The 27698-nt window shown below is 36.5% G+C and overlaps 3 protein-coding genes and 1 non-coding gene across 5 annotated transcripts; 2 read left to right on the forward strand and 2 right to left on the reverse strand.

Annotated features, from left to right (window-relative positions):
- Positions 1-1498: 1498 nt before the first annotated feature.
- LOC116172230 (SOX domain-containing protein dichaete-like) lies at positions 1499-6972 on the reverse strand. The gene is made up of 2 exons (XM_031489400.1): positions 6451-6972; positions 1499-2143 (listed from the first exon to the last, which is right to left on the reverse strand). The coding sequence occupies exons 1-2, from the start codon at positions 6815-6817 to the stop codon at positions 1812-1814; spliced, it is 699 nt and encodes a 232-aa protein (XP_031345260.1). The 5' UTR covers positions 6818-6972; the 3' UTR covers positions 1499-1811.
- A 4900-nt stretch (positions 6973-11872) lies between these two features.
- Positions 11873-13221, reverse strand: LOC116172229. Its single transcript, XM_031489399.1, has 4 exons — positions 13092-13221; positions 12801-13041; positions 12617-12750; positions 11873-12565 (listed from the first exon to the last, which is right to left on the reverse strand). Exons 1-4 carry the CDS (start codon positions 13150-13152, stop codon positions 12267-12269), a joined length of 735 nt encoding a protein of 244 aa, XP_031345259.1. The 5' UTR covers positions 13153-13221; the 3' UTR covers positions 11873-12266.
- Positions 13222-19938: 6717 nt separating this feature from the next.
- Positions 19939-20011, forward strand: Trnar-ucg. Its single transcript has one exon. It is a non-coding gene; the product is annotated as a tRNA-Arg (tRNA).
- A 1962-nt stretch (positions 20012-21973) lies between these two features.
- LOC116171448 (traB domain-containing protein) lies at positions 21974-23756 on the forward strand. 2 transcript variants are annotated; one of them, XM_031488304.1, is made up of 4 exons: positions 21974-22121; positions 22178-22832; positions 22884-23044; positions 23099-23756. In XM_031488304.1, the coding sequence occupies exons 1-4, from the start codon at positions 22097-22099 to the stop codon at positions 23371-23373; spliced, it is 1116 nt and encodes a 371-aa protein (XP_031344164.1). In that variant the 5' UTR covers positions 21974-22096; the 3' UTR covers positions 23374-23756. The 2 variants fall into 2 exon arrangements, with proteins under 2 accessions (XP_031344164.1, XP_031344163.1); XM_031488303.1 differs by having other exon boundaries at positions 23090-23390.
- Positions 23757-27698: the final 3942 nt, after the last annotated feature.

Below are 27698 nucleotides of genomic sequence, written 5' to 3' on the forward strand. Positions count from 1 at the left end.
ATGCAGACTGATGCAATCAGCTCTTAGTGTCTGCCTTCATTAGATATCCACGTGGCAGAGCAGGCCACGCTGGCATCCTTGCGTGAGAAAAATAAGGGGTTGTTGAATACAGAGGTATTGAGGTGGACCACTCTCGAATTCTGGGCGAGGGGATTAAGCGATTGCTTTTCCTAGAAAAGCGATCGGACTCATTCACTCCTCAATTCATATTAGGGAAAAAATATCACATCGTTATTGACGAGGATGTGGCATCCCAACCAGACATATTCATCTACACGGATGGATCTAAAACAATGGGAGAAACTGGTTCCAAAGAACTGAATTTCCATATCACCCAACCACTAGGCAAACTTCTTACTGTATTCCAATCAGAGTTGGTAGGACTAACCCTTAGTGTAAGAAAGGTTCTTATGCATAACATAAAGAACAAAACAAATCAGAACCTCCAGTGACAGCAGCGCTGCCCTGTAGGCACTTGATCGCTGTAAAATTACATATTATTGCAAAGGTTTCTCGTCTCGTTTAGACCATCTTATAGCCCTTTGAGAGTATCCTCCTCCGAAATTCCGTTCTGCAGATATGTGCCTTAAATGATTTGACATCACCAGTAGATGTGTCTTGTCCAGATGATTCGTTTTGCCTTGATACGTACTCTCGTTTGACAACCCGCTTTCGAGATATTCGTCTTTAAAGTTTTAACGTCAGGAATGGATATATTTTTTACAGACGTCCTAATATTCCTTGATGAGTGCGCTCTTCCGACAATCCGCTCTTGAGACATAAAGAATTACTAGTATAACTGATCATGATAAGGGGTCAAGGACGACTGTTTGGTAGAAATTAATTCCTTTCGTGGAGCCTTTCATTAAAGTATCATTTTGCATGTTTGACAGTTCCTCGGATCCGTCCCGTTTCTAATTTTAAGTTTTTGCTAGGTTTCGTCGATGAAAATGCTCGATTTCATAATTTTTGGAATCATAAAGCTTGTTAAAATGTGTCCCACTTAAAAATACGATAATAAAATAATAAAGTCAAGATTTTGATCGTAATTAACTTTGCTTGTTGTTCAATAAAAGATCTCCGTCTTCTGTATCGTCGTACGCCAAAATAAAATTTAAAGAGAATCTTTTAAATCGAGAATGCAAGGTATACGGATATCGCCCCGTTGACAATATAAAATCAACAATTAATTTCTGAAGTAAATTAAATTCTATAATTGCAATTTCCAGCTCGATGACAAGTTTCAATTTCAGACATTAAATCAGAAACCTTTCAGGTAATCGCTACTCGTTACTGAAGAAAACGTAACCGATTAAAACGGAATTGTCTGCAAACAACCCATTTCGTGTAGTAATTATTGAAACCCAACAAATGCACTTTAGTATAAACGTCTGCAACAACGATGGGGACTTTGATCAATTCGCATGTAATATATTCCAGACAGAGGAGAAGAAAAAAAACTACGTTCATTAGTAGTTCTAAATTTAATTATCACAGCTGAAGGGATAGTTACACAATATTTAGGATCGCAATAATTTCCGGGAACTGTTTGTTATTTCATCTCATTGTGGGATATGTATAGCGGTTGACAATTACGTACAATTGCATGTTTACGTTCATTGTTTCCATTATGTATATTGGGTGTACACAATCAAACTATTGATACAGTGAGGGTGGAACAACTAGGTATTGATTAACTATTCTGTAAATGATACACCTATTACCTATGTAAATTGGTCGTTATTATATTAAACACTATAGGATCGTCGTTGGTATTCCGTGTACGTCATTAGCGTTTAATATAATTAACATTATAATGGCTTGAAGTATAGCGGCGAGGATGTCGATGCGATTTCGCTGCAGGCCGACGCATAAATTGAAGCTGCACGCATTAGGGCTCTGTGCTGAAGACTACCAGCAAGACTCGTGTACGAAGGTAACGCCAATTTTTCTTGTTCAAGTTTCTCGTAGTGCATCTGTAACAATTCCGGATGGTTTTCCTCCAAGTCGTGTTGTGGTAACGGTGGAAAGGTGATTGGGTGGTGTAGACTGTGTGATGGATGAGGGGTAATTTTCGCGGTAAGAGCTGGTAATGGCTTATTTTCTTGTAGTGGCGGCATAGGTGGGAATGTAGGAAAACTTTCTGAAATGAAAAACGTTTTAGAAATATTTTGGAACCTTGACGAGGTGCATTACATCATTAGTACCACTAACATTAGAACCTTATTTGCGTTTAAACTAAAATAGATTCAATTCATTTGGAGGGCACGTCCAAAAAAGTATGAAACATAATCCCATACCTCTTATTCTGATCGATGACGATCTACGCACCTAAAAAGCATTGACTAATTTGCTTTTCACTATGAATAATCTTGACAGAATATGTTAAAATAATAGTAGTATATAAAACACGCCACACATTTTTTTTTAAATACAGTACTGAGAAGATTTCAAGAAACGCCAGGAGTTCAGGAGCCATTCCCATTATACAGGGTGTAACACCTAAGACTCCTGGGATCATAGTTCCTTTACTATAGAAGATACCGAAAAAAGTCTTGGAGCATAATTGTACACAATTATCGTCGCCATTCTTCTAAAATATTTTTAATCGCAGAGGCGTGCTGTATTTCAGTGGTGTATCAAACTTTAAATGGACTACCCCATATTTTATTGCAGATTTGGAAAGTACTTGAAAAGTACTTATTTTTTTAATGTAACATGTTATACCATTAACTTCAACGATTTCGCTGTTATAAACTTTTTCCCTCAAAATTTGTCAGTTTTTTTAAATTCTGCTTACAGAAACTAAATAGCTCCGGTAGCTATGTTTTGAAATGAGGCATAAACTAAGACCTCTTTCACTGTCACATATTTTTTTTATGTATTTTATCGCAAAAATAGATTTGTTTGATTGACCTTCGTGCCGCAGTCAGGTTTGGATCCGTTTGTATGGACAATGTACAAGTAGTCCTAGCCCTACAAGTCGAAAAATACGATTAAAGGGGGTTTGATGATTAAAGCAATCCGCTTCGCACAATTGTAAATTGGACCAAAACATTTTAGAAAGGGAGCCATCCGCCCCCCTCTGGCAGGAGATGGTGAGCCACCCCTAAAGGTGCATTTTTTAGTTTTTGGCATTTTACAGAAAAACTACGACCTTTATCGTGTAGTTAAAGCTCAAAAACTAAAAAGCTAAAACTTAAAGCTAACTATTTCAAACATGTGACTATACTGGCCCAAACAAAAATTTTAATAAGGTCTAAAGTGATACCTCCTATCAGGAAAGGGAGTGAGAAACTGCATTTTTTGTTTTTACAATTTTACACGAAAACTGCGCCATTTAAACAGGAGATTCTGATGTCTTATGTATTAGACACTAACTTTTTGTTTCTACAAGAAAAATGTTTAATATAACTTTGGATCAGCTATGGCTCGGGAAGTCATAATTAAGTTATATCAGCATAAGGCTTATTTTAAAATCTGGAAAGAAAATCATGCATTCTACCTTTAAAGAAATACATCTTTCTCTAGAACCAATGGGCGAGATTGACTTTACCTTTTAAGAAAAATGTGTAATTATTCTACAGTGGAAATAAAAATACTAACCTTGATACAAGTATAATAAAATTAAAATAACGCCTTTATTAGATATAAACCAGGTTTTCTTCCACTTAATCCATAACAACTCCAAAATTAAATATTTAGAATTTCCGTGGACGGATGGCAAATAAAGAACAAGAAAAGACCCGTAAGAATTAAAAGATAGCGATACTCAGCAATAAACAATAAGCAATAGCATCGAATAAGTATGATTACTTATTCAATGTCAATAGTTAATTAATAAGCAACTTGAGAATGGGACCCTGACTCGTTCAAAAAATTGTGATGTACTGCCGATCGTAATTTCGTTGGATATTTACATTATGAACGTCAGTTGGAAAAGTGATTTTATTATAGAGATGTGGTGGTGTTTTAAAAAAATATACTTTTGTGATACAAAATCGTCACGTGAAGGAGTCGACTTTTTCCCATATCAAGCCAGAATATTGATTTTAATTTATGCAAAACGCTTGGAAATTTCCGTATGCCATAAATTAATTTTGAACCAGAATTCTGAATTACCTGCAACCTCCTCTTATGCGAGTAAGAGAGTCCAGGACCATATACATACAGTACCGCTACGTAAAATGGGAAATACAAGTGATCTACAGCGCAAAATTTTTCATGAAATTGATAATAATGGGATAGTAGGAAGAGTTTATTTATGAAGAAAAACAGACCACTGCAAAATTTGCCACCAACTTCCGGCGCTCTTACCTTCACATTTTAAGAGCTTGTTTGCAAACCGGACATCTGTTGGGTAGTTTAAACGTTATGCCCCATAGTCCTTCTCCAAAACATTGGGGTTGGAAATGGGTGGATGATCAGTGGTTGCCCATATGGACCACCAAGCCAACAGTTTGTGAAGCACTCGAAGAATTGACTAAATGCACGAGAGGTTGTTTTTTTTGTAAAATGTTCATACCTAAATTTGATATGTAGGTACTCTTTTGAGCAATACTTGCAAACAGAGAGGACCTCAGCAACGAATTTATGGAGGATATGGAAGACGACAGTGAAAACGATGAGGTAGGGTCCGTTGAGAGTCCAACCACATAAAAGAGGCCGAGAACATTTATTAGGAATAAAGACAGTGGTCCACCACTCTTAAGTTAGGGGGTTGGTACAACGTTAAAGGGATGCACGCTGTGGGGACAATGGCAGATAAAGTAACTGAAACACTGGGTAAGAGTGTTTTAATGTATGGGGCACCTACCTTACGGTTTTCCCCATAGCGTGGTCAAAAGTCCAAGAGGGTAGAAATAGGATCCTAATCTTCGGTTGGGCAGGAGTTACCGTAGTAGTTTGAAAATAAAACTGACTTGGAATAAAATTGTTATAAATAAAAAAAAAGAAAAATATCTCAAATCTAATTTTACGGAGTGTATTTGTTTTTTTAGCACTTATTCTCGTTTCTGAGGATGACTAAAAAATCTAGGTCTGATGGAAGGATTAGAATTGATGTCTATACTCTAATATTCCAAAAATTATCCCATTTACATATTTGTCACGTATGTGTCCGACGGGAAATAAAAATGGGAAGATGTTTAAGATCAATTTTATGCCCAACCATTACCACCTAAATAATTAGGTGGTAATGGCCCAACGCACGTTTGACGTACTAGTGGTAGTAAATTGTCACTTCCAAGTGCATTACATCCACTTTTCCTAAAAACTTCAGATAAGCTGTCGGGGTGCTTTTAATAACTTGGTGCACTTATATCGTTGAGAGCTCAATTATAAATCAGTTTGCGAGCCTGCAAGTTCTTCAAAGAAAATGTTTCCTACGTTTATCAAGCTCTTTCGAAAAGTGATTGCTCAAAGTCCAGCGAAAACAAACATTTTCCCCTAAATGAATTAAATATTCCGTTTGGGAGCGGTGCTTCCAAGGGCCTAAAATGCACGTCTCATCACAGCAGGCATGTTTCTTGGTCATATACCCTTTCCACATTCGTAATATTTCTTTTGAAAATTCCTACTTTAATACGGCGCATCCCTAAAAGGAGTTGGGAAAAAATTCCGAACTCTGAACACAAAAAAAACCTTTAATCCCAATGAACTGTCCGATTTCGTTGGACTAGGCAACTTCATAGCTAAGTATGAATGTGCTCTTCCGATGCACCCTTTCCTATGTATTTTTAAATCCACTAGGAGATTGATTTCAGCTTGTGAATCCAATTTCAAGTCAATGAGATGAGATACCTAGAGCGATGTTGTTTTGCGTTTCAGTGAGTAATTTAATAGGTAAGCATAAATGTACACCTCTGAGGCAAATCTTGGAGATATGAACCTTTAAATGTTTCAGTCAAATCGTAAAATTATGCATTTGTCAACTGCACTACAAAATGGGGCTATTTCCGTATATATCATTTTTACATAGACCGCGCATTTCTTTAATTCGGATGTATACTCGAAAATTTCCACTTTCTCACCATACAGAAAGTCCACACAAGCTTGAAGATTCATTTCCAACATGCAAATTTAAAGTTTATTTATTATATTATTTAGTGATATTTCTTAGTTGAAGCATTGAATAATAAATTCATTATTCAATGGTTGAAGTTTAAAATCAAAACCAATGAAAGCCATATTCAATCTGTTCACCGAGCTATCTAAACGCATTAGTTTTATTCGACTTTAGGTAATTGGGTCAGTTTTTGATCACTGCTGGTCGTTTAACGCATCCCAGTTACCAGTTGTATGTTTCATTCTGGTGCTGTTCACACAATAAGTTTGATGTGCGATAACTAAGATTTGCGCAATATTTCAAAGACTTATAAGTGTATCGTTTTAATTGGGAAGGTGAATTCAAGTAAGTGTAAATTACAGATTAGTTCATACCGTACATACCTGGAATAGGCATGCTTCCATAAAAAGCTCGATTTAAAGCTTGCTGAATAGGATCAGCATACGGAACGCCATTATAAATTAACCTTCCCCCGGTTTTCATCTGATCCCTATCCCCCTTCGGCTTTCTTCTAGGTCTATACTTATAACCTGGATGATCTAACATATGCTGGCTTCTTAACCTTTTCGCCTCGTCAATAAACGGTCGCTTGTCCAACTCGGACAGTAACTTCCATTCGGCCCCCAACAACTTGGAGATTTCCGAATTATGCAGTCGAGGATAATTTGTCGAGATATGCTTCCTTCGTATTCTTGACCACACCATAAACGCATTCATCGGACGTTTAATGTGTGACGAATCCGCGGACATCTTCACCACCTGATGTTCGTAGCACTAAATATTGAAATAAACTGACCCATTCAAAGGGATACGCATTGTGTTTAACGTTCTATAAACACACTGATTTCAATCTCTTCATTCAATTGACAGTATATTGTATTGTAAAAGGTGTGTTGTCACTGTGGCTAAAAAATTGTCATGCTTTTATTTCGATTTCAAATAAAATGTTTTGTTCGACTGAACTTTGTAACTAACACAACATATAAATTATTTTTGTCATTGGAAGACTTTATTGATAATACGCCGCTAGGTTTCTATTGTTAGGTGTAATTACATTTATATAAAATTATTGTTGTATACCAACGGATACTATGAAAAATTATATTATAATTAATGCCTTCCACAATAAAATTGTATCAATATTATTACTATAAAAAAACAAAGTAAATAACACCATATTGTGTGAATTTGTAATTTTTTCACTCAATAGAGTGTCATTGAAATGATTACCTCTACTTTTTATATATTTTATTGTTTTTTTTCTCTTTTATTTGTTGAAGGTTTTGATGGATGAATACTTGAGAAAATGTGCGTGTTTGTATATCTGTACTAAATGCCCTCGTTTAAATTTAGATTTGCCGTATTTGATGATTTAGTTTCAGTGTCATTTATCGAAATAAAAAGGAAGAATGGCTATAAGGGGAATTATTTGGAGGCTAAACCAATGCACTTTTTCATTTGAACTCAACATACGGTAGGTATGTTAAAATTTATACACACTAGATAGGTAATAATTGGCAATTACCGCCGTTGCGGGATTTATTTATTGTCCTCAAGTCTTCCTGTATTAATCCTCAAGCTCATTTCAAGTATTCATATTCACCCTGGTGTTCACCTGACGGATTGATTAATTTCCTTTCAAGTGTCTCTCAAATTCCTCTTACTTTTCTCAAGTTACTTTCACGTTTCACGTCCCAACTTACTCTTAAGCCAGCCAGACCCATCTGAAGCTACTCAGATTTCCCCTTCAGGTTGTCAAACTTCTGTTTCTGCTTAAATATTTCTCCTTCCAGTTTTTCTCACTCCGATACGCAAAGAACATTCCTATTTTCAATACATTTTGAATCAGGATTTGGGGGGGGGGGGGGGTAAAGAACACACCGATTGATCGGAAACGTACGCATAATACGCATCCTCAATTAAATACATAGTTCAAAGCAAACTAGCGTTAACAATATTTCAGAAAACATTGAGAGCGTACTCCAACTTGGATTTATGTTGGGGATGTTTATGTTTATGTAGGGATGTTTGGGATGTCAAAGTAGATTCTCTTTTTTTTAATCAAATGCTATCTTTTCAGTAATTATCGAGATACAGGTATTACCTTTCTGTTTTTATTAATTAGATCATAGGCCATTTCAAGTGTCAAACTATATTTTCTGATGCATTAAATTTCAGGCCCTGTCCCTCTTAGGGGCCAGATAACGTTGGGAATCAGGGGAATCGCACTTCTGGAATTAATTTTGCTTTCTTTACCAATTCCTGTAGGGGAAATTTGTAGTTCTAATTTGCTTTTAGAATGGTTATGGTTTTAGAGCCACAAATCTATTACAACATCCTGCACTGATTTAAGGTGTGCCTTAAATTCCCCCCGGAAAACTCTCCTCGGTAAATTCGCCTCCGAAAATTCACCCACGATATTTTAGCCCCGACAAAAATTCGTATGTGTATCACTATAAGAATTATGACAAAACTTACAATGAAGATAGAACTTTCCAGAACGTGAATTTTCGTTACAGCGGGATACTCGGGTTCCTCCTTCATTGTGGCAGTGAGGTATACATGCGTGAAATTCTTGGGGGCGAATATTGTGGGGCGACCTTTCAGGGAGCGAATCTTGGAGATGAATTCACATAAGGGTGAATTTTCTTAGGGAGAATGTTCCTGGACCAATCATCCTACAACCGTTACAAATTTTTGTTGCATTCTTCTTATGTTCTTCACGCTGATCTTATTTCCTTTGCTGTTCCTTCAGACATCCTTCACAACCACTTCCCATTTTCTTGATTTTTGATCCCTCCTCACTTTTTTGGCGGAAATACAGATCTTGAAGCACCAGGAATCCGAATAAAACAAAATCTCAATGACGTCGATCGGTCTGTGTATTTCCGCCAATCTATCGGTCCGTCTGTAAGCTTACTTTCGACTAAACTGCTGAACCGATTGAAATTTTGTAGGTCGGCACCTCGAATAAAGGCGAAACTAATGTGAAATCAAATAATTTGATGTGCACATGCGCAATCCGATCCGATTTCAAACACGTTAAACAAGTCTTGCGCGTGCCCAGACCCACATTCGTTATTTGTGAACCAATCCTTCTAAAACATTAGGGTGGGATTCTTTTTATTCTATTTGTGGCTGGATTTTTACGAAATTTTAACAGAAGTTGCATCTTACTAATGGAAAATGAATGCAAGTGGAAATGCGCATTTTGTAAATCGTTTACGACAATTTTTTTAATTTGTTTCTTTTTATATATTGTTTCTTTATTCAGGCCTCCTTCTTCTCTCACTTTTCTAAAGCATTTTCCTTTATACCCATTTTCTTCACGCCTTCTTCGAATCTCCTAAGCACTTTTTTGTATACCTTCTTTATGCCTTCTTCACTATTCTACCATGTATCCCGCGCCTCTTTTCTGGACACTTGTTTTTTACTTCTCGTACACGCTTCTTTATACTTCTTTTTCATGCTTAATTCATCGCAATGTTTTTTCACACCTTCGCACCTCCCCCTTTCACGATTCTTTCCTTTACCACCACGTATTTTTTTCAAAAATGCGCTATTATATTCGTTATGGCTGACTGGCTGGCTGTACGGCTTAGATCTCAGAAATCACAATAGCTAAAGACTTCAAATTTTCCTCCTTTCAAATTTTATTTTGTACGTCATTCACAAAAATTCATTAATAAGAAAATATAATAACTTGCAGAGTACCTATATATACGAAGATAGAAGACTATGGACACCACCCGTAAATTGTAGGGGCGTTACGTTACGATGATCGATGATGTGTATGTTATAAAAAATAAGGACCAAGGTGTAAAACCTATTTGTACTTGCATACTAAATTGTTCTGCTTTATGCTGAGTTGGGCCCCAAATCTACAATTTATGAAATATTTAAGTTTCAAGTACCAATTGTCATCAAAACTAATACCGAACAGCGACGCAAGTTTACAATGAGAATTCCTATTTTTTGTACGTTCATCTTTCAAATATATAATGCGTCTGAAACGACAATAAGTCGTAGTAGGTACTACATAGAAATGTATAGATGAATTTATGACATAAAGGTAGAAATCTAGCGACAAATGCATTCAGAACAAAATATTTCTCAAAAGCAAAGTGCACTTATTACAAAGCATATTAAATTCCATACGGGATCATAATATGATACATAAAGCCCGGCCTTAACAATGTGAGATAGGGAATAAATAGCAGCTTTATGATTGTGCATTGAGCGTGGCCAATCCGTGAAGGGAAGAAGATTTCCGCCACAATAATTGTTTTATCCTTTAACTATTGGTGACATGTCTAAGTTTGACCCCACTTTAGTTCACCACCACCCCGCCGCAAAAGGACTAATCGGGTTAATTATTTTCCGCGCCAACGTAAACTGCATCAAAAATGCATATTTTTATTACGCGTATAAGTAGCAACAACAAACCCTTTCACGAAATACTTATCTCACATAAGCAGACACGGCAACGTGCGAAAATATCTAACCTACACCCCAATATCGACTTTAATTAGATTATAAATCCAAAAAGTTTAAAAATGATATGAAAAAGCGATACTTTAACAAAGTGGAATTAGCATTATACCCCACGACTCCACCATCCCCATTCTCCCTATGATTATATTATTGTCCATTCAGCTGTGAGAACTGCGGCGGATTTCACACCGACTTCACCCGCTAATTACCAATTTAGAGTATCGCAGGTGCATACTGAATACACTCCATTCATTAGAGAATTGCATTGTTGCATACATTATTTAGTAAGTTTGTTGTACACAATTTTAAATAATGGCAAATCCTCGCGCATTCAAATCTACGTGCATGTAACTATATCCTGGAATACGTACCTATTCTTGTCGATTTTCCGACGTACACGTGAGACAGTTTCCTCTTGGCAACTAATAATAGTCGATTCGTTCTCGGGTTCACATTTTTACTCGTAGAGCTATATCACTTTTGGTATGTATTTAAGCGGTATTCTCATTAAATTTGAATAATCTCCCAAAAAAACTACTCTTGGAAAGTATAGGTACAGCGAATCAGAAAAACAAGATACGAAGACACGATTTTCAGTAAGGGAATTTTTTTGACACTCAGCTCGCCATCGAAATCACGGCTCATATTAAAAAGCACTGATTCTTGAAAACGTAGAAATCGGAAGGTCGCTTTTCGTTCTCGAGGTAGACGAGGAACAGATGGACGGACAAAAAGGTGAATCTTTTTTCTTTCGAAAAATTTCCCTTGGAAAGTAGAGAAAGGGTACAGTATTATTGTATACCTTTATGAAGACATTTTTCTATATATGTACGACTTAAAAAATAAAAAAAAGGGTAGATACCTATGACGTATGCAAGAAATTGCGGTTACGGATTATATGGTTTTCAGGGAAATTTTTCGAAAGAAAACTCCAGCATTACGTTACAAATATTCCAGAATCATTTCATCCGAGAAAAGAGAAAATGATCAAATGGGTAGTTTCAAACGATTCTGATTTACATTTTCCTATTCTCATAGTCACCATCTACTCCAGGTGTCTCCTTTCTTTCCAACCTTTTCTCGTATGCCCATCAAGATCTATAAAACTCTTTCTCTCTCTCCCCCCTTGCATCTGTACCAGGGATCTCAGAACAGCGTTCCGAATGAGGAGCGTTACATTAATTTGGAATCATCCAGGAAAATTTTGGATTTCTTCAGAATCAAAAGCGAATTGATTGGGAGGTGCGCATATCTGCAAAAAACCTAAGGTATTGATTTCATGCAGATATAAGTGAATTAGGACCCTTACCATGGGCAACTTGTAATTATATCTGAAACCAAAAGCATACAAAATATTGGGTGACTATTTAACCCAAACAGTAATAAATTTGAATAGTGGATAAGTATTTAATTTTTACTTTCGATCATTATATCGCCATATGCTTATTGTATAATTATTCCACCAATGGCTCCTGAATGAGACGAATAAAACAGAAATAATCGGAATTGCTACAGCCCCCACAAACCCTGTTTCATGACTCAAACCATTAAAAAACTTGCTGACTGTCCTGGGTTGTGCTAAAAGACCACAACCCAAAATATAAAATATAAGAACTGCACACTGCAGTGAAGCATTCTTGATTTAACTTTCTTTTTGCAAGAAGGCTGTAAAACCTATTTTTGGGTTAAGTCCCACGATTACATTTTACGCGAAAAGTTCCTGATAAGTGAAGCTCAAAGTAATTCTATTTGCAATCTCCGTGAGTTTCTCCGCCAAGCTCATCTCGAGTGTCGGTTTAATTTCGCTGATAAATAAATCGGAATTGTCGGTTATTAAACTATCGGTTACTTCCTTTATAATGGGATCCGTAGCGGACAAATTCCCCAACGCCAGTTTGCTGTTACCAATACTTAAGCGAAGTTTCATTTTGTCAAATTTGAGATGTTCTTCACCATTTACCGTAACTTTCCGACCCCTCATTACCACATCGGCAACGTAGTTTGCTAAAACAGCACCGGTCCGCGGTTATTTTCCATACCAAAACTTGTACTTACTGCTATTCCCTTCTATGGGACCTCTCTCTTTTATGGTGATCAGAAGGATATTCACAAACAAGCTGTAATCTCCTTTAAAATACAGGTCGGGTATTAATGTTTTGAAGACGAACTTGTTCTTTGTTAAATTCACCCTAAAATAACCGAATTAAGATTTACGTTTTGAGTGTGAAAGTATACCTACTTTAAATCCGTAACGATGAAACTGGAGGGCCCCCAAACTTTCAAATTGGTGATGTTACAATCAAGTGCGACCGCCGAAGGTCCCCTTTTCAGTTGAATTTCGCTCAAAATTAACGGCTCCATTGGTGGTACCTGAAGATCGCCGATACCAAATTTGAAACGCGGACGTAGATGATTGATGGAATTATTTATACACTTTGCCAATTCGGGATCGGTCGCTTTACAAACGTGAATGTAGTCAGCTGAAAGTAATGACTTGGATTTTTTGCTCAAAAGGGTTGTAGGTACTCACGCAGTACAGCCGCAACACTGAAAAGTGCAGAAATAGCCACTATCACTTGATAGAACTTCATATTCCTGATGCATCTAAAGCGAAGTACACAAACGTTATGCGGATTGGAAGAAGGTTTACTTTTATACTCTTTCCTTTATCTATCCTTGAATGAGTTATTTACGATGAAATCGATGGACTATAGTAATAGGAAGTGTAGTTACGTGATTTTTTTTTGTAATGTTGTTTAAACTGCATTAGTAGTCCGAGCTGTGCTCAAATTTACAATTCGTGCAGTGCATATGTCGCTTACAGCTCGTTTTTGTTAACAGTGATGCATTTAAATTTTTTTAAATTTGTGGAACCAAAGATCACGATCAAGGTGCCAGTTTAAGGTAGGAGGAAGAGCTATATTTTTCATATTCACTTCATTCATCGTGAAACCTGCATACAGCGGAAACAGGGGAAAGTACCGATTTACCGTATCACAATTGTGCCTAAAGCAGGTTGGACCAGTATCGCCAAAATTTTGCAAGGTAAAGATTAGGTCCGAGAACAACGAAAATTTGGTCAAAGCGGAAACCATAGGAATATAGTTGTTCTTTGTCGAAGCAGCAGTGACTGACATCACCACCACAATCCTCAAAATGAATTTTAAAGTTGTTTTGGGTCACTTTTGAACTAGTAGCCCAATCTTGGAACTATTTGAAATTGTGGATTCTACAGGCCACATTCTATAAGTAAATTTTTTTCCGGGTCGATCTGAGACAATTTTTCTATCGGGCCTCAAAAAAAGACAGTGTATAACCTTCCTTTTTTTTTACGAAAAATCGACTACACCAAAATTTCTCGGGAAAACACTTTTTCTTATTAATTTTGTTGCGTAGAATCCAAAACAATCCAAACAATTCGTCCTTTTTCGATTAGACTTCTCAATCAAAAGTTATAGGCTAGAAACCAAGTTCGAAAGAAAATTCAAAGGGCTATAACTTTTGAAATAGTAGCCCAATCTTCAAACTGTTTGAAATTATGGACTCTCGATCGATATCGATCTCAGACAATTTTTTTTTCCGGCCTCAAAAAAAGGCAGTACTTTTAAGTTATTCAAATATTTGAGAACAATTTAGAAATGTTTAGGGAAAGTTTCCATTGTCACAAAATCAAATATAAAAATCCGATACATCTGAATACCGAACTCGATAGTCTACGTAACTTAAAAACAATAGGGACCTTTCTTACACAGGGTGACAATTTGAAAACTTACCACCCCCCATATCTTAGTAAATAAACGAGATATTTAAAAAAATCAAAATCCGTTTCGGTAATTCGGTGGGGGAATCACAATGACATAGTTGGCGACGCACCCCCTCCAACCCCCTGCGCCCCAGCCACCCCAACTTTTAAATCTTAAATAGTGACCCCCCATGTGTCCAACGTCGTTGGAAAGCTCTGAAAAAATGCTTTCCAACCATACCAAATAGCATTACATTTAGGTTAGTAATTATCGTGCAAATCAAAAAATAAACATGGAAAATCGTATTTAACTTGAACTTCCAAAGCCGACTTGACAGCAACTCATTTTTGATCGCCAGTTATAATCTATTCTCAAACTCTTGTCGAACCTTTTCAAATGTTGGTTTGGCAATATTTCGACATTCTTGAATTATTCTCTGTCTTAGTTCGTCTATGTTCGCCGGTTGCGTTTTAAATACGACAGATTTCAAATGTATCATATTAGTTTATTTTTTGATTTGCACGATAATTACTAACCTAAATGTAATGCTATTTGGCATGGTTGGAAAGCATTTTTTCAGAGCTTTCCAACGACGTATCACACATGGGGGGGTCACTATTTAAGATTTAAAAGTTGGGGTGGCTGGGGCGCAGGGGGTTTGAGGGGGTGCGTCGCCAACTATGTCATTGTGATTCCCCCTCCAAATTACCGAAACGGATTTTGATTTTTTTAAATATCTCGTTTATTTACTAAGATATGGGGGGTGGTAAGTTTTCAAATTGTCACCCTGTATACTTAAGACCATGTGTACCAATTTTCAAAGCGATCGCACGTTTCTAAACAAGTTATCATGGACACGGACAAACGGATGGTCAAAAATGAATCTGTTCCAAAATCGCTAGGATTAATTTCAGAAAGGCGTACGTATCATGTGCACGACGTACGATCGCTTTGAAAACTGGTACACGTATTCTTAAGGATATAACTGGTATAAGAAAGATCCTGGTAGGTACCTCCTATATAATAATATAATAATAATAATAATACGCTTTTACTCCCCTTAAATAACAATAGAAATATAAAAAAAGCTAACCCCATACAAAGTATAACTTGATTTTTTGAGTAGTATTAAGCCTTTTATCTAGTATACTATTTTAAATTTTTAATGTATTTGAGTGACAAGTATTTGAATACTTTGTACTGTATTCGAATACTTTTCAAAGTAAGATAATGAAATACTTTTCAATGTATTCGAATACTTTTTATAGTATTCGAATACCTTTGATAGCATTAGAATACCTTTGAAAGTATTCGAATACATTCTAAAGTATTTGAATACTTATTTTTTTAAGTATTTGAATACTTTTCAATGTATCTGTATCTAGTATTCTCTTGTGATGGACGTAAAAGTATTTAGTATTCAAATACCTTTGATTTGTGTAAAGCATTTACTATTTAGTATTCAAATACTTTTTGAAAGTATTCTGCCCAGCTCTGTTTATTGACCATGTTTAGATCCTTATTCAAAAAATAAAATACAGGGGATGCAGAAGAATTCTTGTGTCATATTTATTTAGTCGTAAGACTAATCACAGATCTGACAATCTTATTGATTGTCTCTGGATAAATACTTTATGCTAAATCAATTAGCGATAACACCAACCTTCCCCATACTTTCTATTTATTAGTGACTATTCAATTCATCTAACATTTGTCACATTTCGACCAGTGAAATGTCGAGATTTCAAATTGTTGAGCCAATGGGAACGAATTATAGTGATAATTGCACGTGTGGTATTTCAGCGATAATTTCACGTGTGGTATTTCAGCGACAATTCAATGCGATTATTCAATGACATTTGTCAAACTTCCACCAGTGAAATGTCGCGAAATTTTTTCGTATTAACCGGAACATTCTTCTTAGTTTGTTAATCAATTTCGACAACCGACTTATCACCACATCTTTTAATTTAATCACTCATAACGAATTAGATTGGAGCACAAAAGTTCGAATAGAATCGATAGCAAAATGAAAAGCAACTTCCGTAATTTATTTTGACGTTTATTGTTGTCATGGAAATACATTCGCGTGGGTAATTATGCTTAATTTTTCTTTTGATTCATTGAATAGTCCTCCGAATACCATTCGTAGTCGAAGTATTTGTAGATTATTTTTGAGCTGCTGTTCCACTCATGCTAGTTACGCTTTTTACTAACTAGCATTCGTGACAGCACCTCAAAAATATTCGACAATACTTCGACTACTTATGGTATTCAACCCTATGCTGTATCACTCTCGTTATTCTATACGATCAATCGTTATCGCAGTTTAACGATCAAAGGTTATGATGACCACAACGACTATCGATAAACGCGATATGCTGTATCAATATTTTAACGGTATCGTTACGTTGTCCGGTATCTCGCAGTGGCTATTTCGGAAAAAAGTGTCGCATTCTAGAAAACAAGGAACGCTGCGCAACGGCAGTGCGTGTAAGAGTGAAATACCACAGCGATCAAATATAAGAGGGCGCTTAATCTTAAAACAAATACCCGCCAGATTTGGAAATGCAGACGTTTCTTTAAAATTATTATTATTAATTGTACATGTACCTACCTAGTTGGTTTATCACGACATGGCGAATGTCGAAGAGAATAATAAGAGGCCATACAACAGTTTGTTTTTTTTAGATGATTAGGTACAAATACCTTCATTTTCTCTCATATTCTGTGGAGGTATATCTACATCACCTTCATTATCCTCGAGTGGTGGTAAGTTCTCCTGTATCGCAATATTATGGAGTATTGCACAATGCACAGCACAACACAATTTTCGCAAATCTGTCAGGGGAGTAATGAAGAACTCTGTACTTCAAGAGGCATCTAAACCTTTGCTTCAACACTCCAAAACAGCGTTCTATTACATTCTTGGCTAAAATGTGTTGTGTAGTGTATCTTCCCTGTGGTGAAAGTGGGTCTGCCTCTGCATTTTCTATTGGCGTTAACAACCATGGCTGCAGTGCATATCCTGAATCACCTATACAAGTTTGTAAAAGGGCAAAATTGTTAGGTCACAACAGCCACACTCACCAATTAACCAAGATGAATGTAACTCATTGGTTAAATACTTTTCTTCCAGGTGCCTTTTCACCGCACTCATATCCCATATTGCAGAGTCGTGAGTAGATCCTGGAAACCGTGCATTACAATTCAGGATTTTTATGTTCGCATCACAAATCTGCATGTTAAACAAATTTTCATTGAAACATGCTGCTGTTAGTCCTTACCATTTGCACATTCAAACAGATTTTCTTGATAAACGAAAATCTTTTTGAAAATCAATTTCACCCAGCTGAAACTGATCACTGTTGTCTCGTAAAATTCTTCGTTGGATGTTTTCCTCATGTCTCAATAAAAACATAATCTACGAGTATTAAAAGGCACAGAACTTACCTCCCTATTACATTTTCCAATTGCCCGAACAAAGCTACTTGCAAAAATCCTTGCAATTATTCATTTTCTTTCTCTTTAACATCCCCTTAAACTCCGAACGAATCGATGACAGGACCGTTACGCGCCAAACGGATAGCATGCACCCTGCCGTTAAGTTTCTCTGCTTATGTTTGCAAAATAACGATAGAGAATTACGATAGTCGTTATCCCACTCTTTTTATGAGTGATACAGCATACCGATTTTTAAAAAATTATGGTAACGCCGCATAACGATATCGTTATTCTTAACGATAGTGATACAGCATAGGGCCGATATATGAAAATTTTTGCATTTGCGACCATGACAAGTCATGCGCATCAGAGTACAAACTTTGACAAAAGTGAATTAGGTACATCTTTTAAATAGTGAAGGTATGTAGGTATATGTTACGGACAAAGTGTTATTACTTGGCTAGCTTATACACTAGCTGGATAGTATGTAAACTATCCAAACGTATGGTTATTTTGATGGGATACCATTGTTCTACTAAAATAGCTACGAATATTGACTGGTTTGTATAATATCCAGTTAGTTTATAAATAAGATTTATCGCCAAAGTGCACACCACAAGAAAATTATTAAATTAACCTGAATTTTTGGCTACTTCACAAACTATCCACAGTACTTAGATGTAGTGTGAACTCAATATTCGTAGTAGATTTGTTGTCTGTGGTAATACTTAATAAATAAAATAAATTAACCAATACATTGGTTATTATGTATTACTAGGAATATTGAGTTCATACTATATTCAACCAAGGCTAATTTATTTTATTTCCCTAAAAAGCGATTGAGGTTCGCCAATTGCTACAGCACCCAAAACTTTTAAAGTTCCCCGAATGACACTATCGGATAATTGTAAGGGAAAAACTCCCATTCAGAGGAAAATGGGACCTCCTTCCTTACTCAGCAAAATTTAGTATACGATGGATTTGTCATTTAGGTAGCAGGGACCAAGGGTTTTCCGGTAACAAGTTGCCAGCTTCTGGATATTGTCCAAATTTCATTTAAATCTGAAAAAAACCCAATCCTTTTGACAACGACCAGAACGACAATGACTGGAGGCTGTTCGAAGAAGGCATACTGAGATATCTATACGTGAGTGTCTCAAAACTTAAAAAACATGAGGATGAACTTTGTGCGCTGAGACAACATAAAGAAAGTTACGAGAAAGATTGTGCAGAAGGTATGATAAGATGTCAAAAAGTGTTTGCAATTGATGCATGAGAAGTGTGTGCGTCTGTTTCGAAGTATCAAGCTAAAAAAATTATTTATTAAATTTTGTAATCCTAAATAAATGAGCACAATACTTAATTATTCATTTGAGTTTTCTTGCATTATTAATCTATATGACGAACACGCGGACGCTAACTGCCGATACCTGGGACAGCGCCTTTTTTGCAAGACGAATAATGGTACAAACAAATGTTGATTTAAAATTTGAATAAAATAACATTTATAATTAAAATATAGTGTATTTGTCAAAAAACTTAACTTACTTAGCATTAGAAATATTTTTACTGGCAAACATTAAGATCCGAATTTCATATTGCGATCATCGTCTTAGCATGGCGAATACTGGGGAATTTATATAACAGACTAACAAGAATAAGGAATCAGTTAAGAATGCAAAATTCCCGAGTTTAGAGTGGGAATTAAGTTAATTTCAGGGTTTAGAATCGAAATTACGTGAATGTCCAAATTTGATGAATATATAGTTTAGCTAATTTCTGAGATTAAAGTAGGCGGAATTTCAATAACTTTTAAAGTCGTGAAGGGAAAAAGTAAATGCATGTGTCTTCGTGGAAATGCGTCTGTTTCTGTATGTGTTTAATTTTTCCGTGCAAACGTCCAAACTAACTAATAACTAATAAGTATAGTACTTATAGCGAAAAATCAAGAAAGCTCAGAAAGCTCTTAGTGAAAATTTGGTCTCTATATATAGCTTTTGTAATTTCTGAGATTTCAGCCAGACAGCCAGTTAGCCAGCCGGCCAGCCAGATAGACAGTCATAACGAATATAATAGCGTATTTTTTTTTTAAATGCACTAAAAATCAATACGATCTCTAATAAGTATTTTAAAGAATTTCTAAAGGGTAAAATTTTCCGTTTAAACAGTGTTGTCAAACTTGATATGTATGACCGTGTGGCCTAATGGATAAGGCGTCGGACTTCGGATCCGAAGATTGCAGGTTCGAGTCCTGTCACGGTCGACGTACTTTTTTCTTTTCGCGTTGTTTCATTTTAATAAATTTGCTAATTTAATGTGCTTAATATTAATTTTCATAACAACGCCATACGTCATTTATTGTTATAATTTCATTATTTAAATCTGTAGCCGACTGCATAGATAAGGGCGCCAGCTATTAGTGAATAGCTGTCACCTTAACGCTCTAGTTGTTGCTAGTATTTAGCAGATGTCGCTAAATGCAATTGTAAACTCCCGCCATTTTTCAACTTGTGGAAAATTCGATAGATGTCAGAATATGTACAATACTGCAGAATTTTGAATTGGTCCCACATCCCATTCTCGCTAATTTGTAATGCCTGAGATGTATTAATAGACGTTCTGGGTTCGTTATATAAACGGGCATGTACGTTTACAAGTTTTGATAGTCTCATATACTTAGTTTTGTATGCGAGTAATCAAATTCCCAAATTTTCATGACAAGGATGGGCCAAGAATTAACTAAACTAAACAAATGTTCAGCTCGTACTCGTATAGGTCACGTTCGATCTCCTTTAAATTTGACTGATAGATATATTTAAATATTTAGACTGTGAAAAAGATATTCTCTGCATAGAAATTATTCTTACTAATTTAGGTTGATAAAAGTAGACGTAAGGCAATATAAAATTTTTTACCGGAAGTGGATAGCAACTTTCTTATTTTAAATAGAAGACACTGTATATTATCTACATGAACATCAACGTCGTTTGCTACCACATTTCCCTATACCTAGCACCAAAGTTTTTCAAGTTATTCAAGATTTTAAACATTTTTTTGTCGTTTGTGCTTTTCTTTAGGACTCTGTACCTATAACTCCTCTGACTTAACTTTCAAACAGTGTTCCAAATACCTACTGATTTAATGCTCCATGAGAATGATTAAAATTGTTATCGCCCTTCTACAGAGCCTTGAACTAAATGCGTTAGTAGATGCCGTTGTACAATTCCTGGAAACACATTACCTGAGGGAAACTACTGGTTTCAACTCTATCCCCTGTCCTGGAGTCCTGTATCCTCTGTTTCCGTTGTTTCGATAATCTGAAAGTGCAACAAATTATTTTTCACGTTTCAAAGTAGCATAATTTTTCTCACTTTTGCTAGCTTCATTTTTCAATCCATCCAAGCAAGTCCACTTTTCATTAATTTGAGAGAGAAAACTATAGTATTTCCTATATTTTTTGTGTTTGTCTCCATTGTTCCCCAATATAATCATAGTAGCGTATTTTTCTACTAGCTCTTCAGGCTACAACTTTTTAGAAATATTCATTTTTCAATTGATTTAATACAACTCGATTTTCTATTAGTTTTAGAGGTAACACTATGGGCACTATGGGTTCTGCGTACTGTACTGTATGCTGTACACACATAACGTCACACAACCTGCTGTAGCTCCAAACACGATTCCTTTCATTTGCTTTATTTCTTATCTTCAACTAACTTCTTTAATTACATATTTCCTACGGCAATGCTACTTCACTAGGGTCAGTTCCGTCGACAAAGTATACCCTCCCCCGTCTTCACTTGCCGTTCTTTTTGCTCGCTTATTCATAGCCACATAGATAAGGTATACGTCTGCAGGTAGATACTTGCACATCTGCAGCTGCCTTCTACAAGGCAGTTGGGCGGACAAGCGGCATCAGTTCATCCGTAGCTTTTCCACCCTGCTTATCTTCTGCCAGTTGGTCTTTAAAGTTCTCTCAACATTTTCGTCATTTTTGTAGTTTGGAGGTTGAAAATACCTCTCGATAGTGAGGAGGCCCGCACCTACCATGTTTGACTTTTAAATTGGTAGTTCGGAGGTAGTCGGCGTAAGCAACGCCTATTTTAGTCGTCTGCTCCAGGTGCTCACGAAGGTGTGACAGCCAGCTCGTGGTTTATATTTGCCCCCTTTTAATACACCCTTTCGACGCCAATTGATTATTTGGTTGTGGAACTAGATATAAATGTTAAGTTGGTAGCATTGCAGTATTGTCAACACTGTCTAACAGCCAGCTGATTATGAGTGACGTTTTTAATTTTGCATTTCATTGAGTTACTTTTATCTCCTGTCTTCGAAATTACCTTATAAGATGGATAACTCAATTAGTAATTTTGGTAATGTGAAAAAGAAGTATGAGCTCCCATGGTCGAATTACAATTTTAATTTTTAGAACTATCCGAGAGCACTGTACGTCTGGGATCAGATTCAGAAAAAAGCTCTGAGAAAAGTGATAACTTCGAGGAGCTTGTTGAACCAGATACCGATGAATCATCGAACGGCACTAACGAAAATAAGGTCAAACTTCATAGTGAAGATTTTGATAATAATTTACCCGAAACAGTCACTTTGCTCAAGCACCCCGAAACCGGTGTGAAAGTATACCTAGTAGGAACCGCACATTTTAGTAAAGAGTCGCAGGATGATGTAATTAAAGTTATTCGTAATGTACAACCTCAAATAATTGTGTTGGAGTTGTGCGATGCACGCACTAGTATTTTATCTTTGGATGAGGCAACAATATTAGAGGAAGCTAAGAATATCGACTTTGATAAAGTTAGATCGACAATTAGGACTAACGGCTTTTACAATGGTGTTATGTATTTATTGTTACTGAATATGAGTGCCCACATTACTAAGGAAATCGGAATGGCGCCAGGAGGTGAATTTCGTGTCGCTTATAAGGAGGCTAGAACTTTGCCCAGCTGTAGTATACACTTAGGAGATCGCCCAATACAAATTACCTTAAAACGTGCCTTATCTCGGTTATCGTGGTTTCAAACTATTAAGTTAGGTTGGCACCTTTTAACTAATAAAGAGCCAATTAGGTAAGCCATTACGCTACTCATTGAAGGCTGTTAATTGTATACGTGTTGCAGTAAAGAAGAGATTGAGAAATGTAAACGGCGAGACATGTTAGAGCAATTACTAGCAGATATGGCTGGCGAATACCCCGCACTCGGAGAAGTCTTTGTTGATGAACGTGACATTTATCTAACTCACTCTCTGCAAATGGTCTCCGGTCCGAGATTACACAAACGTAAGTTCATTCCACTGAGGTCTTTGTCTTAACACCATCTTTTAGCTGTCGTAGATCAAGAACCACCAACAGTTGTCGGTGTGGTTGGAATGGGTCACGTGGTCGGTATTACTCGTCTTTGGCTCAAAGACCAGCGTCCATTTCTCGCCAACATACTCACCATTCCTCCGCCTTCGCTGTCATCGAAAATTTTTAGGATTACATTTAGATTATCCCTTCTTACTCTCGGAGGTTTTGTTGTTTATCGTTTTGTGCCTATGCCGAAAATGTTTAGGGAAACTTGCAGGACTGGTTTTGAGAGAATTGTTTCTAATATTAAGAAGTTTTAATATACTTGTGATACTTACTATTTGTCTTCCTATTTGAGTACACTGAATTTTTATAATTGGGTTTAAATTATATTTTAATACTTAAGATGAATGTCCAGATCTAATGGGAATTTAAAGCTCTGTTATACAATCCTTGTTTTTTTATTAGTCTAAGATAAGGGTTACTTTTGTATCATTCCAATAGTTATTTGTGCAACTGGTGTTCATAATGTGCTTGTTTTTTTTATTGGTTTTCACACCGCTGTTGGGGAAACTTTTTATGTTGATTCAGATGTTCTCTGGTATTAAAATATACAATTTTGAATGTTATACAAGGAACTGTCAGGTGTTATTGTTTGTAATTTTGTTGCGTTATCAAATGACAAAATATATTTTTAAATTAAGTTGTACTTATAAATTACAAAACCAAAAAAGAATACAAATGCCCATGATTTTTGTTCATAAACAGTAAAGTTCATAGCATTTTCTGCTGCACCACTCCTTTACTATGTTTGTTATACCCAACAATGAATGCTGAAATTAAATATATTTGGCTTAAAGGAGCCTTAATGAACACATTGGCCATGCTGGCAACTAAAAGGCGTCACTGAGTCCTACTATGACGGCTGAAAATAAAATCAAACCTGAAACTGCAACACTAAAGCAGAAATGCACCTTTTCTTCCATATGGTTAACATGAAAATATATATTATATATGATTATTTAAATTCAGAGGCAGTATCCTAGTTTAATCCTTGACCAGCGGCCTTAGGGTCTATTGTACTTTCTAGCTCTCACTCCCTTAAAAATCTGTCTTGGGAAAAGTTCAAAATCTTTCTGGGAGGAGCATTTTGAAACATTCCATAATCTCGCTTCTCCTCAGGAAGTATTGCGTACGCCCCACAATGACACCGTATTTGCAGAGGTGCCTGTTCTTCCTCTCCATATACTTCCTACGCAGAGGGCTGCCTTCAAGGTACATTTAGTTAATTGGAAAGTCTCCATTGCTGCCGTTGTCCGTATAGGCATGACCTCTGATATGTCTAAACAAGCCAAGCGATGTATGACGGGGTACGTGCTGAGGCTTTGGTATCCTTTACGGCTCGAGGTCACGATTGGGTTTGTCAACGACCCCACAGTTATAGCGCGCGATGGCTAGATGGGGGTGAGGATGGCGCGTATGACACACGTGCCGTCGAAAAATAGTTAACTGGATGTAGGGTAGCCAGTTGCTGACCATTCAGCGGGATAAAACCAGAATCGCCATATGTTGACGGGTAGGAGAAGGTTGAATGCGGTAAGCGTAGACATATTGGGGTTCTGGACGAGGGTATCAGGGCCGAGCGATCCATTAAGATCCTGGGCGTGATTATCGACGACAGAAGCTTGAAGTAGTGGCACTAAGTCAGTTTAGGTCGAACCGGGTCATTGCTAATGTGGTTGCGAAGGTATGCGGCGAATAGCGCCTGATAAGGATTTAACTGCAAACCATATGGATAAGCTGCTTCGTCTGATTGCCATAAAGATATGTAACGGCTATACGTTTTGGTGATAGCCGGTACTACACCGGCGAGGATTGTGGTGAAGGTCCGGGCTAAAAAATGGAGTAGGGCCCGGGAACTAGAGGAATAGGAAGTAGGTACATTGGGGTGGCAGGAATTCTTGGATGCACATTACAAGTGTCCGGCGAATAAGTGGGTTGCGTGCAAGCATATGATTACCCAGTTCCTCACGGGACAAGGTAAGTTGAGTATGTTATCCTCACAAGATAAGGGAAGATATAGGATGACTGATGACCTCTGCCTAGACTGTCAAGGTGTCGAATATGATCGGGAGACGAGAAAAGTAGCATCTTTTCTTCTATTCCATGAGGTGGATCCAAGAGAGAGAAGAACTTGAGGCGGCATGTGGTGTGGGGGTCGGTTTGATGCTGTAGAATATTCTCAGCGTGATGTGCAGCGAATACTGAGCGACGCAACCTGAAGTGATGTTCATGCGTGGTTCCGGGTTGGGGATAGCACCTGGGAAAAGTGGTGCTGGGTGTAAGTCCCCAGACTACCCCCGCTATAGAGCCAAGCCGAGGTGGCCGTACGGAATTCCCAATCCCAAAAAGAGACCTTTTTATTGTTGTCTCATTCACCAGACTAAAAATCAGGTTAATGGTAGGTTTAACCTGGGTCATTTTTGGTCAATGATTCTTTTTCTTGTAAACGGTACAAATAAGGTCTATTTTTCTCACATCACCTTTGTACTATAATTTGAATGCTTCTTGCATTCTGTCGTACACGTACGCTACCCTCAAATTTTTTACAGTTTGTGGCATCAAACCTAAATCCTGCAGTACCTAGTCACCCACAACAAGACACAAAAACAGGGGGATAGTACTTCTCCCTGTAGAGTGTAGAGATCCGCTTACGGCTTGTACTGCACCTACACTATATTCCCCTTAAGCAGCAGCGTGATTAGTCCTGTTTTCCCAAATACAAAGTTATCCATCTCCAAATTTCCAGGTATCTACCCCTGTTTTCAGTGGTGTATAGTGGGGCGGGAACGCGTGGGAACGCCGTCCCCATACTGCTTTTTTCGAGAATATATATATACGAAAGCTGTCCGTATTAACGTACAATATACAGAGACTTGTTACAACTAGACCGCCCATAGCCCAAGTTGTATGTTGTCAACATGGTAGGCCACCCACCGAACAAGAACTTTCGTGCTCCAATTTTCACTATTTGTTTTTGCTGGGATTATATCGCTGAACTGGGCTAGTTTTTCAGTATTTTTTAACATTTCTTTGCTGAATCGAAAGCGCACTCTTTCTAGATACATAATGTTTTCAAAAAAGTTTTATAAATGGGAATAATGAAATAAATGTAATCTAATGTAAATTTTCGTATAAGGTATTTTTTTACCGGATAGTTACATCTAAGTATAGTTATGTAGAATGGAATGGAAAAAGCAGAAAAACACAAGAATATTTTGAGAAACAATCTTTGCGATAGTGTAACAGAGATATGAATTTGTTTATTCGGCGTCTTTGTTGTACGTCGCGCAGATATCTCCACGGATGTAATTTGTTTTTGGCATTTCAAGATCATATCATCGTCATATCATAATCATGTCCTGCAGGCTGCAGTGAATGAATTTAATACTGAAGGTATTCTTTACAATACGTATTCATTACGAAAATAAGAAAATAAACGAAGCAGATGTGAGAATTAGACATTTATACAACAAATGAGTATTGTTTAAAAGCCAATAAACATTTTTATATCGATAAGCACATTTCATTTTACCATTGAATAAAATTTTTATGCAATAATTCTAGTTATTTCGACTGGTTATATGTAGGATCTTGCTAAACTAGTTCGCGCTTTGCCATTACGAGTATGATGTGTTGCCTAAACATGTTGGCATCACTCTTTTATAAGCGAGTAGCATTGTATGCGCGGTCTAGGTATAACAAGTCTGACAATATACAGTATACTTTTTCACATAGTAAACATAATTTTATTTCAACCAATTACAAATTCTGAAAGCTTTGATTTTTAGCTATTTTTTAACGTATCTAGTTCAAGTGGCGGATTATCCATAAGGCGCATGGGGGCGGAAAAATTATAATGAAACTTTTTACATAAGGACTTATTTTTAAATCATGATTTCCAAAAAAACCTATTTTTAAATATTGTTAAAATATCTTCTTTTTTGCCTGGCAAACTTGGATAGTATATGTTCGTAGTTTCTTGCGTTTTTGCGAATTAATATAGTGCCATTTCTTAATAAAATAGTGATATTTACATTCTTGAAATCGGAATCTATCAAATGACACAAAAAGTAGGGATGACTTCCATAAGAAAAAACAAAGTTGATGATGGTTAACCGGAGACGAAACGTCCGACTTAAAATTTAAAACTAGCATCTTGTAGAGGGAAAAAGTGGCCATAATAATATGTCAATTATTTTGAAATGTCTTTTTAAATAACTTCGATAAAAAATAAAAACGATTTTGCAGAATTTTTTTTCAGGATATTTCCAAAAGTAGCCGGAATTTTTTCAGTTTCAAAAGGGTATTTTATAAGCATCCAAATACGCAACTTTGCAAAACTTAAACTACCTACCTACCTATCTCTTACAGTTTCCTGGCCCTCTAATTTGAATCAGTCTGTATATCTATAGTTTATATAAATTTTGTTTTTTTTAACTGTAAGACTCAATTTTTCATTTTTTAACGATAATGAATATATTAGTGATGTGGCAGTTTAATAAAAATTTCTTTTATTATTTAAGTACCACTGAAACTACAAATCATTAAGCTATTTGTGCTTATTGGACAGTTACCTACACAC

Source organism: Photinus pyralis, unplaced genomic scaffold (assembly GCF_008802855.1).
Source record: "Photinus pyralis isolate 1611_PpyrPB1 unplaced genomic scaffold, Ppyr1.3 Ppyr1.4_LG5, whole genome shotgun sequence".
NCBI lineage: Eukaryota > Metazoa > Arthropoda > Insecta > Coleoptera > Lampyridae > Photinus > Photinus pyralis.

Coding starts and splice junctions, on each gene's coding strand:
- LOC116172230 (XM_031489400.1), bottom strand. CDS start 6,817: ATGTCCGCGGATTCGTCACACATTAAACGTCCGATGAATGCGTTTATG. Junction 2,144..6,450: donor TGGAAGCATGCCTATTCCAG/GTATGTACGGTA, acceptor TTTTCATTTCAG/AAAGTTTTCCTACATTCCCA.
- LOC116172229 (XM_031489399.1), bottom strand. CDS start 13,152: ATGAAGTTCTATCAAGTGATAGTGGCTATTTCTGCACTTTTCAGTGTT. Junction 12,751..12,800: donor TTCATCGTTACGGATTTAAA/GTAGGTATACTT, acceptor CGGTTATTTTAG/GGTGAATTTAACAAAGAACA. Junction 12,566..12,616: donor TCCCATAGAAGGGAATAGCA/GTAAGTACAAGT, acceptor GTGCTGTTTTAG/CAAACTACGTTGCCGATGTG.
- LOC116171448 (XM_031488303.1), top strand. CDS start 22,097: ATGGATAACTCAATTAGTAATTTTG. Junction 22,122..22,177: donor TAACTCAATTAGTAATTTTG/GTAATGTGAAAA, acceptor TTTAATTTTTAG/AACTATCCGAGAGCACTGTA. Junction 23,045..23,089: donor CGGTCCGAGATTACACAAAC/GTAAGTTCATTC, acceptor ACCATCTTTTAG/CTGTCGTAGATCAAGAACCA.